At 39.1% G+C, this 21321-nt stretch overlaps 1 protein-coding gene across 2 annotated transcripts in view; it reads left to right on the top strand.

The window, feature by feature from the left end:
- The first annotated feature begins 436 nt into the window (after positions 1–436).
- SCFD2 (sec1 family domain containing 2) overlaps positions 437–21321 on the top strand; it is a 510554-nt gene continuing 489669 nt past the window's right edge. For both annotated transcript variants that reach the window (XM_011966517.1, XM_011966518.1), the window contains exons 1-2: positions 437–1439; positions 14866–15034. In XM_011966517.1, coding sequence (XP_011821907.1) covers positions 602–1439; positions 14866–15034 — 1007 coding nt within the window. In that variant the 5' untranslated portion in view covers positions 437–601. The remainder of the gene's footprint in view (positions 1440–14865; positions 15035–21321) is intronic.

Below are 21321 nucleotides of genomic sequence, written 5' to 3' on the forward strand. Positions count from 1 at the left end.
GTGACGATGAGATGAGGGAGGAAAGATGGAGAAAGTGAAAATGAGAACAACAGGGTTTGTTATGAGGCTTGTGGGCAATAACGTATGTGGCAGCAATCTATAAACCCAAAATATTGCACACGGTTGTTTTTATTATCTTTTTCTAGTTGCTCTGAGTTTAGATGGAGAATGTGGCTGTGCTTTTAGAGACGTGTTCATATCTAAGGAAGATATCAAATTTCGGATTAGGCTTTTATTTCGGAGACTTTTCAAGGAACATGAAAAGATTATCCGCGCAGACAGGCCGAGCGACGGAAAGAACTCAGTTCAGCTCCACCGCGGGGAACACCTCACCTCCGCGAACTTTTTGAGGAAGCCCAGAGCCACAGAGCCCCACCCACTTCTTTTCAGACCACACCATCCTTCCTCAATTCCGGCCTCCGCCTTAACCAATCACCGCTCAGTTCAACGTCATCACCGAGCGCCATCAGGTAGCGTGTCGGAGGCCGGACCACGTGTACTGTGTTGACTGTCAAAGTCTCTGGGAGCCCAATTTCCGGAAGCAGTGAGTTCAGAAAGAAGTTCCTGCACCGTAGTTCCCCAAGCCTGCGAATCCCCAACCATGAGCGCCTCAGGCGTACTGTCCTTTACCCAGCAAGGATGGGAGCAGGTGCTGGCCAAAGTGAAACGGGCTGTGGTTTACCTGGACTCCGCCTGCGCCGAGAGCCTGCACTGGGGCTGCGGATCCACCCGTCTCCTGGAGGCGGTGGGGGGTCCTGACTGTCACCTGCGAGAGTTCGAACCCGACGCAGTTGGTGGTGGAGCCAAGCAGCCCAAGGCGGTGTTTGTGCTGAGCTGCCTGCTGAAAGGCCGGACTGTGGAGATCCTACGGGACATCATCTGCCGCAGTCACTTCCAGTATTGTGTGGTGGTCACAGCCGTGAGCCACGCTGTCCACCTCACAGCTAATCATGTCCCAGCGGCGGCAGCGGCCGAGATGGAGGGGCAGCAGCCGGTGTTTGAGCAGCTGGAGGAGAAGCTGTGTGAATGGATGGGCAACATGAACTACACGGCCGAGGTGTTCCATGTCCCGTTGTTGCTTGCCCCTGTTGCTCCCCACTTTGCCTTGACTCCAGCCTTTGCATCCCTTTTCCCACTGCTACCCCAGGATGTGCATCTCCTTAACAGCACCCGACCGGACAAGAGGAAGCTGGGAAGCCTGGGTGATGTGGACGCCACTGCCCTAACCCCAGAGCTGCTGCTGCAGATCAGGTGCCTAGTGTCAGGCCTCAGTTCTCTGTGTGAACATTTGGGAGTACGGGAGGAGTGTTTTGCTGTAGGTTCCTTAAGTCGGGTCATCGCTGCAGATCTGGCCAATTATGCCCCTGCAAAGAACAGGAAGAAGACTGCTGCAGGCAGGGCATCAGTGGTTTTTATGGACAGAACCTTGGATCTCACAGGTAAGTGCGTTGCTCCGGAGTTCTTCATTACCATTCCCCACATTTCTGGGACTTCCATTGATTCAGCATATCTTTTTTTTTTTTTTTTTTGAGACGGAGTCTCACTCTGTCGCCCAGGCTGGAGTGCAGTGGCCGGGTCTCAGCTCACTGCAAGCTCCACCTCCCGGTTCACGCCATTCTCCTGCCTCAGCCTCCCGAGTAGCTGGGACTACAGGCGCCCGCCGCCTCGCCCGGCTAGTTTTTTTGTATTTTTTTTTTTAGTAGAGACGGGGTTTCACCGGGTTAGCCAGGATGGTCTCGATCTCCTGACCTCGTGGTCCGCCCGTCTCGGCCTCCCAAAGTGCTGGGATTACAGGCTTGAGCCACCGCACCCGGCCCAGCATATCTTTTATTGACCTTTTATTATATATCAGATTGAGGATATAAAGATGAACTAGAGGGACACAGTCTCTAATCTCACAGGGTTTATTGTCTAAAGTGGACTATAGACAAGTGAATTAGCAATTACAATAACATTTGTTAAATGCTGTAATGGGTAGAAATATCATAAATGAGCATTGCCTTGTTAAACAACAACTTTAGCCCAAGATTATGCTGACATGGAGGAAAACTGTGCACCTGGGAAATTTTATTTTTAGAAATTTACGAATGCCAGTACTCACAACAGTCCTTCATAAGAACACTCTGGTTTGTTGGAGAAGTGTTAACAGATGACCCATCGGAAGGAAAACTACTGTATAATAAAACATAAAATTATCACAGACAATTGAGCTTTAGGAAATGAGTGTTAAAAAGTGAGGCTGAACTTAAATGTCACTAGTAAATGAGATTAAATAGAATTGTAGAAAATATTTTCAAATGTTTATTGATTTGTTTTTAGCTCTCATATTAAAGATTAAATAATCTCAAATTGTAATAATGTATTATTTACACAAAAGAAACAAATGTAATCCTTAAAGCAGATGAAGAAAAGACACTTTCTGATGTTTGATATGTTATTTTCAAAGGTCAACTTTATTGTTCTCTAATTAGGTTGTATAATACTGTTAGTAATGTAGCTTAGCCCCTTCTGCGTCCAGGGAGAATAATCAGAAAACTGACATTGGAAGGCATTTCCTTTAATCGGTAAGAAAAAAGTTGAATAAAGTTATAAAAAACAAAATAGGTATATTTGAGTTTTTAATCTTAAGATTAATTTTCAGATAAAAAATAGAAAGTAGGCTAAATGGTAATACTGAGATGTAAACTTAATTATGTGACTGGAAAAACCAGATGTCCAGTCTGTGATTTAAATATATAAGTAATAACTGTAGCATCACAGAGTCCATAGGGGATTAAGAGGTAAAACCCAGTAAGCAGATGCTTGTTGAGTTTTTTAGTGGATGCTATATATTACTTTTACTTCTATCTCTTTATGCCAAAAATGTAACAAAGTTGTTTCATAATCAACTGGGAAGTTCACATAATTTTGTACCCTCCCCTAAGACTTCAGTTAGGCAAAACTTAATGTCCCACTGTCCAGCATCATAGTAACAGCTCTTTACATCTTCGGTAGCTAATACTTTGTTTTTAAACATACAGAATAAATAAGGCGAGCATAACTTCTGCCTTCTAAAAGTTTGCAATATAATGTAGTCAAGTATGATTTAGAGCCCAGCATGGAGGCTCATACCTGTAATGCCAGCACTTTGGGAGGCTGAGGCAGGCAGACTGCTTGAGCTCAGGAGTTTGAGATCAACCTGGGCAACACAGCAAAACTCAATCTCTTCAAAAAATTTAAAAATTAACTAAAAAAATGAAAAATTAGCCAGGTGTGGTGATCTGTAGTCCCAGCCACTCAGAAGGCTGAGGTGGAGGGTAACTTAAGCCCAGAAGGCAGAGGTTGCAGTGAACCGCCATCACATCACTGCACTCCAGCTTGGGTGAAAGAGTCAGATTCTGTCTCAAAAAAAAAAAAAAACAAAAAACAAAACAACAAAAAAAAAGATTTACAAAATAAAGACACATAGAAAGACAAAGTTGCCATTTGGCAGCAATCATTTTATAGATTCTCTCTCATCAAGCGTCCAGATCTCCTTCCCCATACTCACCTTTCTCACTTCTAATATCACTGAGAAAATATAAGCCACTAGAAAAATCCATATTTTCCCATCACCAAATCTACCACCCTTTCTACATCTGTACCCATGTCTTTTTCCTTCCTTCATGTTGAAGAGAGCGCTACTGTCCCTGCCACTATCTAATGCCACCTTTTTCACCTATGTAGACTAAATCCTGTCTTTTCACTTCTCTCATAGATTTACTGTTTTTCAAATACCCTCTCCCTTTCTTAGATCATCATTTTTTCCTTTTCCCTGTATTTTCCCCCAGGGAACATCTTCTTTCTTGATCTCCCATGCTCTCCCAACTTCAATTCCTTTTTTTTTTTTTTTGCTTTATTTTATAGCAAACTTGAAAGAGTTGTCTATACTTGTCTCCACAAACATCTACTCCAATTTTCTCTTGACTCCACTTCAATTAGACTTTTATTTTCCAATACTTCCCAGAAACTTCCTTTGTTTTGTTACCATATTCATTCTACTGAACTTCAAAGCAGCATTTGACACAGTAAAGTGTGCAAATAGTTAAAAAACAATTAAAGAAGTGTGAAACATATATAGGCAAGCAACCACTTAGCCCAGCTTCTTATATAATCCCTCAAAGCATAACTATGACATATCATTTACTTGCTCAGTATTCCAGTGGCCTCTCATCATACTTCCTGTCAAGTTCCTTACTGTTGTTTTCAAGGCCATACGTGGTCTCCCCTCTTACAACATTGGCTACCTTGCCATTGCCAGACATGCTAACCGTGTTCCAGCCCCAGCGCCTTTGCAATTCCCCTGCAGCTCTACTTGGGATGTTCTTACTTGAGATATCCACGTGGCTTTCTCCCTGACATCATTCCTGCTCCTCAGAGAGTCCTTCCTCAGTGACCTTCTTTGACACTGTCTTACCCCTTACCTGGCTTTATTTGTCATAGCCTTTACTATTCCCTGACACTACTAATTGATTATTTATTACCTGTCTCCTCCAATTTGAATGGAAGTTCTTGAAGGAAGGGACTCTGTTTTGTTTACTGTTTATTAACCAGCAAGAGTACCTTGAAAACAGTAGGTATTCAATATATACTTATTGAATGAATAAATAAATGAGTGGATTATAGGGTGTAGATACCAGACATTAATTGAGGTTAACACGCTTATTTTTTCTAATTGAAAATGTTTCTGAGATTCTTGAATCATATCGTTAGTAATACACAAATGCAGAAAAAATGAAGCATACTTTTCTGAATGATGTAAGATTTGGCAGCTTGGGCTCACCGCAAAACTTAAGAAAGAAAATAATGATATTAGCTAGTAATATTTATATGAATATTTTACAGATAAAAACCACTTCTTTGTGATGGCTCATACCTGTAATCCCAACACTGGGTGTGGTGGCTCATGCCTATAATTCCAGGCTGAGGCTGGTGAATCATGGGAGCCTAGGAGTTCAAAAACAGCCTGGGCAACAGAGCAAGACCCTGTCTCTACAAAAAATACAAAAATTAGCCAGGTATAGTGACTTATGCCTGTGGTCTCAGTTACTCGTGAGGCTGAGGTGTGCGGATTGCTTGAACCTGGGAGTTTGAAGCTGCAGTAAGCTGTGCTCGCGCCATTGCACTCCAGTCTGGGTGACAGAGCGAGACCTTGTCTCAAATAAATAAATAAAAATAAAAATCCCACTCTTACATTACCTTATTTGATCTCAACAAATTGAGTGTTCTTTATCATTTTAAGAATTAAGATATTGAGGCTCAAAAGTTGTTCCTTACTGAAAAAAGCGTAAGAGTTAGGTAGCCAGGTGTGATAGTATTGTGTCACATTTGACATTTATTTCTATAAATGTCAAAGTTCAGCATCTTTTGTTTTTTGAATTGTCAAAGAGAGAGTTAGTATTGTATTGTTAGTGTAAAGTCCTTACTTTCTTTACATTTGTTAAGAATCCCTCTGCCAGTAGGTGGTCTTCCAAGGTGAATGGTTAAGTTAGCAAAGGTACTCAGTAGCAGGTTTGTGTGGGAGGGGGCATTTTAGGTACATGAGGTCAGTGAAACAATGTTTAATGTTGAAAGGGGCATTGCTTAAAGGGAACAAATAGAAGATTTCTGTGGGTAGATTCAAGGCAGCATATAAAAAGAATAAGAAAAATTCAGCCACTCTGTCAAGAGCCTGAGAGGAACCATGAAAATATTAGTTTCAATGGGATGCTATGGGCATTCTAACACAAGATATGATGATAAAGCAATGAGATTGAACCCCCAAAAGTTCCCTGAGGTATTTCCCAAATATATTAAAAATTATAAAGACTCTGCTTCCTTCTTATCTTCTTGAATAATTCAGTTCAAAAACATTTAGGTAGGACTCAGTGAGGTAGGTGTCTGGCAGGGAGGAAGACCTTGGCTGGGCCCTGGGTGTTGGATCCCAAATGGGGTGAGATCTCCTGAGTAGAGTGAGGTCACCTGCTTAGTGGTGGTAGGTGACAGCAGCAATGGCCTGGTAGGGTGATAAAGCCAGAATGGCCAGGGCCCAGTGTATTTGCCTATCTACTGGTTTATGGAACCATGTTTTGATTTGTGGTCCTCTCTGAAACCAATCAGCTTTGAGCATAGGATACTCAAGAAGTGCCTATGATCTACATCCCATTTAAAAATTATCACCTCCTCACTTTTAGAAGGATTAAAATTACTGCTGGCTGGTGGAGGGTAGACTTTGGAAGATAGATTTTAATCAGGACTAGTTTGTTACTGTGATCCTAATAACTGATAAATTGATGTCTTTTTAATAGATAACTTTTGGATAATCATCCAGATTATCTTCCAGATGATCAGCTTAAAGTCTCATTTGATTCAAAGATGTTTCCACATAGTGTAACATCCCATATTAGTAATATACAGGGTTCATTTTCAGTGGGTACATAGCTGTATTGTCAAACCTTTTGTTTAAATGTTGAAGTAGTTCTGTATTAGTGAGTAAAAATAAGCCCTCTACCTATTAAGACCACAAGTCACCAAATCCTGTTGTCCAGTGGAGGCAATAGATAGGGCCTAGGAGCATGCTAGTGCGGATGCAGCTGGCCCCCTAGGGGCACTGAGAGAACTGAGGCAGTGGAGGTCATGGTGGCTCCATGGTAGTAGTGAATGAGAAAATGCAGCACTTACCTACTGCTTCAGAGTGGCCCCACATTGAATGAGGTAGTAGGGTAGATGATGTTAGTAGCATTATTGTGGTAAGGGTGCTCCGGGCCCTGGCATTCTGGAGAATACATGGTCATGATGCTCACATTTTTTACGGATTTGCCCTTCTGGATGCAGCAAGCTTAGGGAGCTGGGAAGCTCATGACTATCAGTTTAATGGAGTAGTTGTTACAAGAGTTTGGTGAGGTTTCTTACATCAAATTGCGGCTTACGTTGTGGCATTGTTTAACCAGTGACAACTGAAGCAAACAAAAGATTATACCAACAACTTGTAAAAATCAGGAGGGTTTTACTTTTTATTTTTTGTAAAGACTGGGATTTCACTTTGTTCCCAGGCTGGTCTCAAACACCTGGCTTCAAGCAATTCTCCTGACTTGGCATCCCAAAGTACTGGGATTACAGGCGTGAGAGGTGATTTGAAAATTATTAGAATGACTTAAATGATTTGAATTTCAATTTAAGAGACTTGACAGTCATTTTAATATAGAGACCAAAAGGAAATACATTTTTCAGTATTTGATTTAGATATTAATTTATATATTAATTTATGTTATTAGATGCTATTTTGGATGCTAGCCTTGATAATTTACTATTAGAAAATGTATATATTTGTATTTCTTCTTAGATGTGAAATTGGCAGTATCAAAAATAACCTCAAATAATTCATAAGTACTTAACATTGTTAACATCATGATGTTCACAATGTAGACAAGTTTCTTTCTCATCTTTCAGTCATCATCTTTGCTAAAAGTAGTATTTCTTTGTCTAAATGTACTTTTTTTTAAAACAAATATTTATTGAGTGCCTATTTTGTGCTAAGCACTGTTCCAGGTAATAGGGAAACAGTGGTAAACAAGATAGTCAAGTTCCTTTCTCTCCTGGTTATCCAGTTGATAAGTACTCAGGGCTTAAATATAAAAAGTTATAATTGTTTGAGAAGTAAATGGCCACTGATGCGCATCTCTTTCATTCTGGCTTGCTTTGACCATGTCTAGACTACCCAGGGTTTGGACACCTATGGGTCGGGCATGTTTGTACCGAGGATTTCAGTACAGCATTCTGTGGGCTATTCTGGCTTCTGATTTGTTTCCAGGGACAATTTAAAAAGAGACTTGATTCATGAATTCCTAAAATATTTGAGTTTGGTTTCCTTTCATGTTCTGGCTCTTGAGATTGGCTAGAGTGTTTTGCTAATAGTTTTCAAGTTCAAAATTAAAGGTAGGAGATGGTGGTAACGCTGGGAATTAAATTTACTCTCTTAGTTCAATTCTGAATTTTAGCTTCATGTAAACTTTTGTTTTTTTTCTGAGACAGAGTCTCACTCTGTTGCCCAGGCTGGAGTGCAGTAGAGCCATCTCGGCTCACTGTAACCTTCACCTCCCAGGTGCAAATGATTCTTGTGCCTCAGCCTCCCAAATAGCTGGAATTACAGGCAGGAAAGCCACCACCATGCCCAGCTAATTTTTGTATTTGTTTTGTTTTGTTTTGTTTTTTAGTAGAGATAGGGTTTCACCATGTTGGCGGGGCTGGTCTTGATCTCCTGACCTCAAGTAATCTGCCCACCTCAGCCTTCCAAACTTCTGTGATTACAAGCAGCTTCATGCAAACTTTTAAATTAAAATCCTTTTGATTAAAGATTAACTCTCAATCCAGTAGATGGTTCTTAATCCTGGGATTATGACACACTGAAGTGTTTATATTTGCTTTAAAGTATGATTGTATATCACTTGTCAAAGTATTAAAATTTGAGTCCACTATTAATGGCTAACATTTGAAAATGAACTGTTTATCTCCGTACTCTGCATATGTAAATTCCTTTAATTTTCACAATAATTTGTGAGATAAGTATTATAATTATCCCCATTTTACAGATGAAACTGAAGCATAGAGGAGTTAAATAACTTGCCTCAGATTACACAGGTATTAAGTGGCAGAGCTAGGATTTGAACCTTAGCAGTTTCCTCCAGTGACTACTCATGTGTGGGTGTGGGAAAAGTTTGAGAACTGTTGTCCTATACAGTAGAGATGATCATTATATGGCGTGTCCAGAAGTTAGCAGCTTCAGAGACTAAACATAGTTGGACTCCAGTGCTGCGTTAGTGCTCAGAAAGGTGTCTGATCTTTTTTCTCCCCCATCTGCTTTTCCAAAACATGCAAACTAACTAACTTATATCTTTATTTCAGGGTTCAGAAGATACTATTTAAAGTAAATGGGTATGAGACACAATTGGGAAGTCATATAAAGGGCTGACTAGATTTTTGATGTTAGATCCATGCCAGGATAACCTCACATCCTGGCTTAGTGATTTTTTGTGCTATTTAACCCGCATTGAGCTGTTGAGGGTTTTCTCATTTGTAAAGACAATATTTTTGCATTCTAACCTGTGGGAAGAATATGAAATAATTCCTTTTTTTTTTTTTTTTGAGACAGAGTCTTGCTGTGTTGCCCAGGCTGGTGTGCAGTGGCTCAATCTCAGCTCAATGCAACCTCCGCCTCTTGGGTTTAAGCAATTCGTGTGCCTCAGCCTCCTGAGTGGCTGGGATTACAGGCACATACCACTACAACTGGCTAATTTATATCTATATCTAATCTATATCTATATCTATATCTATATCTATATCTATGTCTATATCTATATATATATATAGATTTAAGTAGAGATGGGGCTTTACCATGTTGGCCAGACTGGTCTCGAACTCCTGACTTCAAGTGACCCTCCCACCTCAGCCTCCCAAAGTGCTGGGATTACAGGCATCAGCCACCGAGCCTGGCCTGAAATAATTCCTTCATTCAAAAATACATATTATCTATTACTCAAAGAATAGGGGAAATAGTGCTAAAAATATCCAAATCCTTCCAGTTAAGAAGTTTAAATTTTGTTTGAAAATGAAGACAGTAAACAAATTACTAATATCAGTATAATAATATGGGCTATTAATATTAATGAAGGTAGGTATGGTGGTTTAAAGATATGTCTACAAGCCGGGTGTGGTGGCTCACACCTGTAACCCCAGCACTTTGGGAGGCCAAAGTGGTGGATCTCTTGAGCCCAGAAGTTTGAGACCAGCCTTGGCAATATGGTGAAACCCCATTAGCTAGGCATGATGTTGCATGCTCTAGTGCCAGCTCTTCAGGAAGCTGAGGTGGGAGGATCACCTGAGTCTGGGAAATCTAGGCTGCAGTGAGCCATGATTGAGCCACTGCACCCTTGCCTGGGCAACAGAGGAAGACCTTGTCTCTCTCTATATACATATGTCTACAAATTCTTTGATACATCTTCCTTCAAGAAATAGAGTTTGAATTCCCCTCCCCTTGAGTGTGGGCTAGGTTTAGTGACTCACTTATCGCTTTATCCCTAAAATAGCATATGGCAGAAACGCAAGAGTGTAATTTTCAAGACCAGGTCCTAAAAGGCATTGTGTCTTTTTCCTTGCTTTGTTCTTTTGGATCACTGGCTCTGACGGAAGTTAGCTACCATGTCATGAAGAGACTTAAGCAGCCCTGTGGGAAGCCCATGTAGTGAGGAAATAGGATTCCTTCCAACAGCCAATGAGGAACTGAGGCCTCCTGTCAATAGCTTTGTGAGTGAGCCATCTGAGAAATGGATCCTCCAGCCCAGTCAAACATTCAGATGACTGCAGCCCCAGCTGACATATTGACTGCAATTTTATGAGAGTCTCTGAGTCAGACCCAGTTAAGCCACTCTGAATTCCTGGATGCATAGAAACCGTGAGATTAATACATATGATTTTAAGATGGTAAGTTTTGAGATAATTTGTTAGCAGCAACATACAACTAATATACTGGGTAAGAGATTAGATAGATACTAAAAAAGTGATGTAGTTTCCACTTTAAATAGAATAGCTAGGGAAGACCTCTGTGAGGATGTGGCATTTGAGCAGAGACTGAAAGAAGGGAGGAAGCATGCCCTGTGGCTACCTAAGGATAGAACATATAAGACCCAGGGAATGGCAAGTGCATTGGGCCTAAGGTGGGAGCATGTGTGTCATGCTTGAGGACCAGTAGGAGGCTAGTTTGGCTAAAGTGTTGTGAGCAAGAGGGAATACCGATAGGAGATCAGTTGGTGGGGTAGGTAGAGGGAATCCTTTGTATGTTAAAATAAGGATTTAGAATAATAGCCAAGGTATAATGGGAATCAGTTGGAGAGTTTTGAGCTGTGATGTGACATGATCAGATTTATGTTATATAGGATCATTTAAATAAGGAGTATGGGGATTGAGGTAGATCCTCAATATATGGTAGCTACTGTTACTAAAGAGATTATGAGAGCTTAGTTATAGCAATCTTAGCTCTGCCCTTTCCTAGTCAAAAGTCCTTGGGCAAGTTACCTAACTTCTGCCTCTCAGTTTCCTGATCTGTAAAATAAGGACCTCAGAGGGTAATTGAGAGGGTAAAATAAGTTAACATGTCTATCTTCTAGAACAACTAGAGAAAAAAAATGAAGTAGAGTAAGTGAAAGGTTCCCCCTGCATGATTCTGCAAGATCAGTGCAATTCTAGTTACTCAAGACAGTGTTAAAAATGGTATGGATGATCTCTGTTCGTTTCATAAGTGTATTAATCAGGATTCTCTAGAGGGACAGAGCTAATGGAATATATGGATTGAGCTCTTATGAAGACTTCTCAATGCTTGCTTCTCATTTTATTCCATGTAAGACTTAGAGACAAGTGAAGATGTTACATGGCTTATGATAATGACACTAACACACATATAATCCACAGGATCATACAGAATTGGTATTTTCTGGTCCCGGTAATTTGAAAAGTTTAGCCCTTGAAGCAATTGGCTTAATTTAGGATAAAAAATCCTGAGGTTGAAGGATACTTAGATGTCAGTTGGACCAACTTGAGTTTTTAGATTGGTAGAACAGCACCACATTTATCGAAGTTGTCTCAAATTACACAAGAAACTAGTAGAGGAAGGGACCACTAGAACCCTCGTCTCCATTTTGTTTTTCCTACACCTCTTTGGAAGAGATGTCATTGGGAATGAAGCCATTCTTTGCCCAGACTAAGGACCACATTGCTGTTGGTCAGGTTAAAAGTTGGGCAGGGACGAAATGACTGGGTTCTGATTGACTTGCACCCTAGAGCATCTCAAATAATATTTTACATTTTCTTTAATAAAATAAAAATTAAGCTCTTTGAAAACTAAAATGTGATACAAATCTTGGCATTTTATTCATTTTATAAAAGGAGAATCTGAAGTTACTGTGACATCGATAGACCCTAAATTCTTAAGTCTATATTTGAATTATGTAAATGGCACTAATTAAATTTAAAAAATGAATATTGAATTCTCTGAAGCTGGATATGGGATAAAATGTATTCACAGAAGAGCACATTAATTAGAATATGTATTCTTTTTATAAAATCTGAGAAGCTGAATAATCATGGTCATGAAAAATTGGCATTTTGTTATTTCTCTAATGTAATATTCTAAACAGTTTCTGATGAAATGTGAATAGTTTTACTAATTGGATAAGTCTCATGTGCTTTTGTAGCAAACATTGGGGAAAAGTGAAGTTTTCGTAGAGTTAACATCAACCATAATCCTACTATCCAAAGATAACCTTTCATAAAACTTTGTGTGTGTGTTTATTCTTATTACAACAGGGATGTATGTTCACCATAGTAAGTTTAGAAGTGCATATAAATAGCAGAAAATAAAAATCTCAGTTTGAGAACTACTTTAATAAATATACTATAATTTAAAGAAAATGATTCATCTGCTTTTGAACATTTAGAATGTTAGTATACAATATTTTAGTCACATAAATTATACTTTGGTTCTATAAAAATAACTTAGCCATTACATCTTAAAAATAAACATTTTATGTCTTGATTTCTCATATTCAGAAAATTTCAAGAGGACTGTTAACAGTTTCAATTTGCAGAGGGTTTAATGAACTGAGACTTGCTGAACATCCCTGAGTTTGGGGTTGGGGAGTTTGGGGTCGGAAGGAGGAATGAGCAACAGCCAGATTGCAGAGGCTATAGAAGTTAGGGAAGAAAGACAGCACACATAGAACACTTGTTTGTGCCTTGTATCTATGGAAGGCAGATGAAATACGGGAATAGCTTGGCGTAAGGATCAGAAGAATTTGGGCATCAAGTTCAAAGAAAAGTTATTTTGATGATAAATGGAGATTTTAAAAATTTTTAGTAATTGAGGAAGGAAATAGTTGAGAAAGAAAGAAATTCTTGATGCTCTGAGGTAGTCCTAGTATCTCCATTTCAGCCTTAGTTTAAAGACATAATTCACTTAGAGATTTCTGATCCCTCTCTGGATACCAGGATCATTTATAATCACTAGGCATTAATTCAGCAAGTATTTACCAAGCAACTTCTAGCCTGAGTGCTGGAGAGACAACTATACTTCATAGACAACATAAATAAGACATAGTTCCTTCTAGACCTAATAAATGAAGATTGTACTGGTAGAACAAGAACCCCTTTTTTTAACCTTAGAAGTCACCTTGGAAGCACCCGTGCCGGTTCTGGAATAAGTCACTTTAGTGTGCCTTTTTTTTTTTTTTTTTTTTTTAAACTAAGAGTATGGTTTTTGGAGTTATCTGGCTCCTGGATTTGAATTCTTACTCTGTAATGTATAAGTTAATTATTTACTTGTTCTTGAGCAAGCTGAGCATAATAATACCTACATATTAGGGTTGCTGTAAGAATTAAGTGGATAATGAATGTACAGTGTGGAACTGAGGACCTGATGTAGCACAAGCACTCAATGAATATTAGCTGTTTTGGTGAAAATGATGGTGGTGATAATGATGATTCCTTGGGTTCCTGGTTTGACCTTTCCTTCCTGATTCTTCTTTCCCATTAATACGACGTGGCAAAAACAACAGAGAGATAGAGTTAGGGAGGCATTAGAAGCAAAATGTTAATTGATTTGAAGTCGATGGGCTTATAGCAAATAGATGTGGCAAGTCCTACCCATTGTTGGCATGATGTCTTCCAAGCAATCATGACTTTTATAGAGATAAGTTGGTTTCATGGAAAAAGCCTTGAACTGTGTCATTAGTCTTGAATTTTAATTCGAGTTCATTAATTAAAGTAAAACACCTAAAACAGTGCCTAGTACACAGAAAGCACTCAATAAATATTTCTGTCATTGCAGGCCATTACCATTCATTCATTTATTCTTTTCTTCATCCAACACATATTTGGTGAGAGCCCACTAGCTGCTAGTTTCCATGGTAGACTTGGTGGGTACAGGGTGAACTAGATAAACAGGGCCTTTGCCACTATGAAGACATAGTTCTAGTGGAGGGGAGATCTGCTATTCTTGGCCAGGTCCCTAAGCCCTTTGGGGTTTTAATATCTTCATCAGTAAAATAAAAGCGAAATTCAGGCCAAGCATAGTAGCTTACAACTATAATTTCAGCTGGGAGACCAAGACAGGAGGATCTCTTGAGGCCAGGAGTTCAAGACCAGCCTGGGCAACATAGTGAGAGACTTAAAAACAAAAAAATTAGCCAGGTATAGTGGCTCATTTTCCAACTATCTGGGAATAGTTCCAACTATCTGGGAAACTAAGGTGGGAGAATTGCTTGAGCTCAGGAGTTCAAGGCTACAGTGAGTTATGATTGCACTCCAGCATGGGCAACAGAGTGACACTCTTGTCTCTAAATAAAAAAAAAAAAAAAAAAAAAAAAAAAAAAAAAAAAAAAAAAAAAAAAAAAAAAAAGAAAAGAAAGAAGAAAAGAAAACAATGTAAAAAAAATTAAGCTTTAAAATTTCAGGATAGTATCATCTTATGATACTATTTACTTGACTAACTAGATGCACATTATTTGTTTATTTATTCATTCACTCAGCAAATGCTTGTTGATGCCTGCTATGTGTAGGCACTGTGCTAGGTGCTAGGGATACAGTACTAGCCAGAGCAGACATGAGGTCTGCCCTCATGGAGCATTAATTACAACCTGTGAGGTACATGTTGACTAGGTGATTGTGAATGTGATTAGTTGTATAAAGGGCAAAATGTGAGTTTTGTTGAACAGAAACTAAAAATGTTTGTTATTTTTGATAGAAAGCATGTGATAAAACATTTATCCAGCTTGCTTTTTCCTCCTATTTTATGAGTTTACATATTCTTGTCTGCTTAAACAGGAGCAGTTGGACATCATGGAGACAACTTAGTAGAGAAGATCATTTCAGCACTTCCCCAGCTCCCAGGCCACACAAATGATGTGATGGTTAACATGATAGAGCTCACTGCACTCCAAACTGAGGAGGAAAATTGTAATGTGGTTGCACCAGGCTGTCTTGCACAATCCAAGTAAGATATGTAGTTTTTGTCCTTTTATCTTTCTCTATCTTGCCCTTTCTTTTTCTCCTAGATTGAGTATTCCCATAGAAAAAAAATGAAGAGTTGGTCTGGTTGAAAATTTCACAGTTGGTAGCATTTAGCAAAAAGCATTTTTTCTTAATTTTGAAATAACCATATCCACTAAACATAACAATAACCCAGAAAGTACGGAATTTTATAGAAGTGTCATTTACATGTAATGTTAGCTTGTTCCCAGGATTGGTTAAGTGAGTCAGTTTATGTATCTGCATTTTACAGATAGTTTCACATGGAATTGAGTCTAGTCTTCCTCAGTTTCTTTTTCCCAATTGACTTTTTCACATCACTAAAAAGCAACTCAAACAACTCAACCGTGCCATCTTTTTATATTAGATGATATGCCTGTGGATATCAAAAGAAGTTTTTATTTCTAAGTACATTTTTTTCGCACACTTAGAGAAATCAAAGAGAGAAGATTATGTACGTTAAGTTATGCAGAGTTTAAAAAATAAAAATTTCTCCAGAAATGACAATAAAAATATATGGTAGTCACCTTCTCAACTTTGTCCTTCATTAACAATTCTTATGGGAATTACTCTCATTTGAAAAAGTAAAAGTATTAGAAGGGAATAAAGTATGTAAGTGTATCTGTTTCTTTTATTTTCATGTTCTATCTTTTTAAATAAAACAATATCTTTCAGTATTATAGTTTTAAATCTTCACAGTAGCAGATGCATTTGGAATTTCCTCCCATATTTATTAATATAATTAGTATATGTAGCTCCTGAAGTTTTTAGCCTTTTTGTAATAGTTAACAGTACTTATTGGATACCCAATGTTTGTGGGTCAATGTGGGAAGAAAATGGGACGTTCTAGACTTTTGTCTATTTTGTGTGTTTACACATACAATAAAAACATAGGCCTAAAGACTTGCAGCTCTACAAACCCAGAAGTAATGTGATTGGAAACACATTTAACTGTTCAGAGAGCCATTCAGAAGTTAATTATTAAGGATTTACTGTGAGCCTTACTCTAGGTTAACTAACAAGAAGGACATAAAATAATATATTATTCTTCGAACACTCTTTTTGTTGGGGAGTCATGATTTATACCCGATCATAATTTGAAAACAATAGAAATGATTTGAAGTCAAGATTAATGTATCTGCTATGGAGTATAATGTCTACAAGTAAAGTATCAAGTTAATATGGTCTTTGTAGATCAATGTAGACCTTGAGGAAGTGGCAGTGCTTTAAGTCTTGAATGACTTAGAAAAGAGGAGGGGGTTGATGTGAACCAAAGGATATAAACAAAAAATGGTCAGGGCCCGATGTCAATAAGAGATGACCTCATTGGACCACTTCTGTCATCTGCTCTGTTCACATTTTTTGGGTTATGAGGAGCTGGGTACACTTCCAAGCATTTTACATTTGGGAAATCATTTTAAGTTTTACAGTATCCTAATGAGGTAGATTTTATTATTCCCCTATTTTATAGGTAAGGAAACTTAGGCAAAGATATACTAAGTAACAGAGTTAGTGGGAGGTAGAGCTAGAAATGAGTCCAGAATGTTTGATTTTAGGCCAGGTGCAATGGCTCATGCCTGTAATCCCAGCACTTTGGGAGGCCGAGGCTGGTGGATCACCTGAGGTCAGGAGTTTGAGACCAACATGGTCAACGTGGTGAAACCCTGTCTCTACTAAAAATATAAAAATTAGCCGGGCATGGTGGCGGGCACCTGTAATCCCAGCTACTCAGGAGGCTGAGGCACAAGAATATCTTGAACCTGGGAGGCGGAGGTTGCAGTGAGCCGAGATCGTGCCATAGCACTCGAGCCTGGGCAACAGAATGAGACTCTATCTCAGGAAAAAAGAGAAAAAGTTTGACTTTAGAGCCACTGTCTTAACTTCTATGCTATCTATGTGAAGGATCCAGAGAAGAGCTAGGCTCTTGAATAGATTTAAAGAGATGAGAGATAAAAATAAAGTTACTCTTTGAGTTAATTTGGGAGTCCTATGTTTTCAACATAGTGATTATACAAACAATGGAAATCAATTTTGACTAATTTAAGCAATAAAGGGTTATTAAAGGGTATTGGGTAGCTAAAAGAGTGAAAGGAAGGATTATTAATCAGATTTTCGAAAGGACAAAATAGTTCCAGGAATGTAGGAAGCAGAAGCTCAGGAAAAGCCTCTTTAAGGCATTGACATTAGAGAGACTGAATTTTAACTCTTTTCTTCAAGTCCTTCATAAGATTCAGATTCTGGGGGAAATGTTAAGATTGGATTTTCTTGGCCTTTGTGCCCACCTTTTGCTCAGTGTGGGTTGGGAGCTCTTTATACTGGCTAGAATTACGCTAATATCATATGGCATGGCAGAAGGGTGGTTCTTCAAAGGAAAATGGAAACACTTCTCAGAAGATGGGGGAACAGATACTGGACATGCAAAAGTAGTAGATGCCCCTTAATACTAGCACACACTTATAGAGGACTTTTTGTATAACAGGCATCATTCTGAGCACTTAGTATGTATTAACTTATGTACTTCTCACGGTATCTCTACGAGGTGGATTCTCTTAATGTCCTCCTTTATAGAAGAGGAAGGGACTTAAATAACATGCCTAAGGTAACGCATGCAGTTAGACGTGGTGGAGGCCTATATTTGAACCCAGGCAGCATGGCTCTAAAATTAGTGTTTACCGTTACCCTATGCCACTTCCACAGAAACCTAAAGTAATTACAAGAAGAATAAGTAAGCTCCCCAGAGGAGTTTGCAAAAAGAAAGAAGAGTTGAGTCCGTCATTGGACAGCAGGTAAAGAAGCAAATTCTTAGAAGTGTAGTAGAACAAACATAGGTATAAAAGTATCTCAGTCCTATAAGTAATGTTTTGATTATAGTCACTCTGTTTAACCTTGACTCCCCAGCACTGATTCTATTACAAGCTGAGACCAAAGCTAAGCCAATCTTGGAATCTCATTTCCCTTGGCAGTGATGCTTTAGAAATGGGCAAGTGATAAGAGAGAAAGTCTTAGGGCTTCTTGGTCAGGTTTCTTTGCTACTGACAAGAGACTCAATAGAAACGTGTCCATTTTTATTCTTCCAGATGTGACCAATATGTCAGACATATTGAGTCTGATAACTGCTGCAGCTATCTTGCTCACAGCTGCAAGTTAATGCTAACACGTGAAAGGTGGCCTTGCCAAGAGAACTACAGAGAGGAGCAGCTATAAGCTCCTTGATGCACGATGTTTGGACATCATGTTGTATAGGAGAATATATTTCCTATTGTTTAAGCCAAATTTAGTTGCTGTTTTCTATCACTTGCAGACAAAGTCTTCATGACACATTTTTTACACCTCATTATTTCATCTTATAAAATGAGGGCATTGGCCTAAATGACTCCTAAGGCTTTTCTTGGGTTTAAAATAAAATTCCTTCCTAACTGAGCCCCTGCTGTGACTCAGCTCTGCCTCTCACTTAGGCTATGTTCATGTATACATATTTTGTCTCCGTGGTCTTTGCCTTCATTGGTTGTCTTTTTCTTCTCATTAGACTATGAATGAATGTTATCATAGAATATCATAGAATTTGAGTATGCCATTCAAAAATCACACCTGTAATCCCAGCACCCTGGGAGGCCAAGGTTGGTGGAACACTTGAGGTCAGGAGTTTGAGACCAGCCTGGTCAACATGGTGAAACCCCATCTCTACTTAAAAAAAAAAACAAAAACAAAAATTAGCCAAGCATGGTGGCGCATGCCTGTAATCCCAGCTACTCAGGAAGCTGAGGCAGAAGAATCACATGAATCTGGGAGGTGGAGGTTGCACTGAGCCAAGATTGGGCCATAGCACTGCAGCCTGGGCAATAGAGTGAGACCCTGTCTCAAAAAAAAAAAAAAAAAAAAGGAATATGGTCTTAAGTGTCAAAGATAAGTCTAGAGGGATATAAACAAAGAAGAAAGCTTTAGAGACAGCAAGTTCAGTGAAGTAGTGAAACTGGAAGTCAGGTTGTAAAAGATAAAGCAATAGGCGGTAAGAAAATTATAAACAAATAGAGGTCTAAAGCAATAATTGGGAGAAAAATAGTAGTTTTTTTTCAATTGCTTGGAAGACTGAGGGAATTATGTTGATTAATTTATCTGCAAAAGAAGAACTGAAATAAATCACAGCTTTCCTAGCATAATTTATATGTCTATCAAAACAATAATAACTACTACCTTCGACCACACCTACCAGAAACTTCTCAATGAAATGAGAGTAAGGATAAAAAAGTTAGTACTGAAAGGCAAAACAAATGGGTGCTTGGCAACAAATATGCCTACAATGGAAAAATCTTTAAAAAGCAATGAGCTTTGATAGTCAAAATTTATTTGCTAAGATAATTTTTATAAAAGGCTGTTTAGAATTATAGCAATTGAAGTTACTGCCAATGCAAATGAGAAACTGAGAATTTAAAATGCATTTTAACATGGACTTCCAGTCCTTGTCTATTATTCTCTGGATTATGTGGAATATTTCAACAAGAAGTAGGCAGAATCTTTTCTGCTTTTATGTTTTCCTCCTGTTGAAATGGGTTTTTATTCTGTGCCCCGGCTCCACTATCTCTAACCGTTTTTAGGTCCTTAAACAACCTTCACCTGATGACCTACTTGCATTTACTACATCTGCGCTTGGCGCTCCTGGCTCTGCGCTAACCCTGCACCTGCAGTGCTGCTGGTTCTGTTGGGTTCAGTATCTGCCTCTCCCATTGCTCCCTGCATGCCTCCCTGTGAAAGCCAAGACCTCACAATGGCCTACAATATTATGTGCCATCTAGCTTCCTGGTGCTCTCTGACTGCATCTCTTCTTTTCTTCTTTCCAGCCACATAAGCTTCCTTGCTGTTCTTCCAATAGGACGGGCTAGGTCCTGCCTCAGGGCTTTGGCTCTTATACCCCACCCAGATCATTCTTCCTACAGATATACACTTAAGCCCATTTCCCTTTTTCCTTCTTAGTGAGATCTTTGCTGTCCATCTTAGCACTTCATGTCTTCCTTCCCTATTTCATTTTTTTCCCTCCATGGCATTTATCACTTTCTAATATATTGATATTTATGTTGTATTTTGGTTTCTTCCTCTACTAGAGAGCTATGGAGAGAACTCCACTAGCGAGTTCCATGAGAGCAGGGATATTTGTCTGATTTATTCACTGCTGTGTCCCCATTGCCAGGCACACCTGGCATTCAAGAGATATTTGTTGAATGAACACATGGCGATGGATGCTGCCAGGGCAGGGTCGGTGAGTGAAGCGAGCCTACTTGACTAAGACAGAGAGGGTGAAGCCGGATGAGAGCATGGGGATCTCTAGACTCTGTGAAATATTCTGAACACTGTCATTGGGTTAGTAAAAATATTTGCAAAAGAGGGGGAACTATATTCACATTTCCTTATGATACATTAAATATCTGGAGAATGTTTAAGACACTGATGACATTAGCTATCTCTTACACTGATGGCATTAGCTGCCTCTGTAGTGGAGTGCTGGGTGACTGGAGACATAATGAGAAGTTAGTCAAATGAATGAGGATGGAGGCAGGAGGGAGATTTCTTACTACAAATATCAGTTTGAGTGTTTTGAATTTTCAATCATGTGAATGTTATCTGTTATTTAAAATAAATAGGCATTGGGTTTAAATAAAAACATGTCTTCCTTCTTAAGCTAGCCTAAGGTAGGATTCTCACATCTAGGAAAGAAAGTTGCTGTCTCTTACTTTGGGACCTCTACAAAGCTTCTCTCCCCTATATTATCCTCCATCCTCACTGAACTACTCTTCACTTTACAACTTCTATTAAAATGCCAGAACACTATACTATAATTGTTTATATGTTTCTCTCCTCTACTAGACTGTAAATTCCTTGAGAGTAAGAGATGTGCCCTGACACTTTTAAGATGTACTAGTGAACTGAGTACAGCAATCAATAAATGATTGAATAAGTTGTAACATTAGATTTGAGGCCAAGGCTGGGGTGGTGGCTCATGCCTATAATCCCAACACTTTGGGAGGCTGAGACGCGTGGATCACTTGAGGTCAGGATTTCGAGACTAGCCTGACCAACATGGTAAGACCCTGTCTCTAGTGAAATTACAAAATTAGCCAGACATGGTGGTGCACACCTGTAATCTCAGCTACTTGGGAGGCTGAGGCAGGAGAATCGCTTGAACCCAGGAGGTGGAGGTTGCAGTGAGCAGAGATCACTCCATTGCACTCCAGCCTGGGCAACAAGAGTGAAACTCCATCA

This window comes from Mandrillus leucophaeus, unplaced genomic scaffold (genome assembly GCF_000951045.1).
Source record: "Mandrillus leucophaeus isolate KB7577 unplaced genomic scaffold, Mleu.le_1.0 Scaffold762, whole genome shotgun sequence".
Lineage (NCBI taxonomy): Eukaryota > Metazoa > Chordata > Mammalia > Primates > Cercopithecidae > Mandrillus > Mandrillus leucophaeus.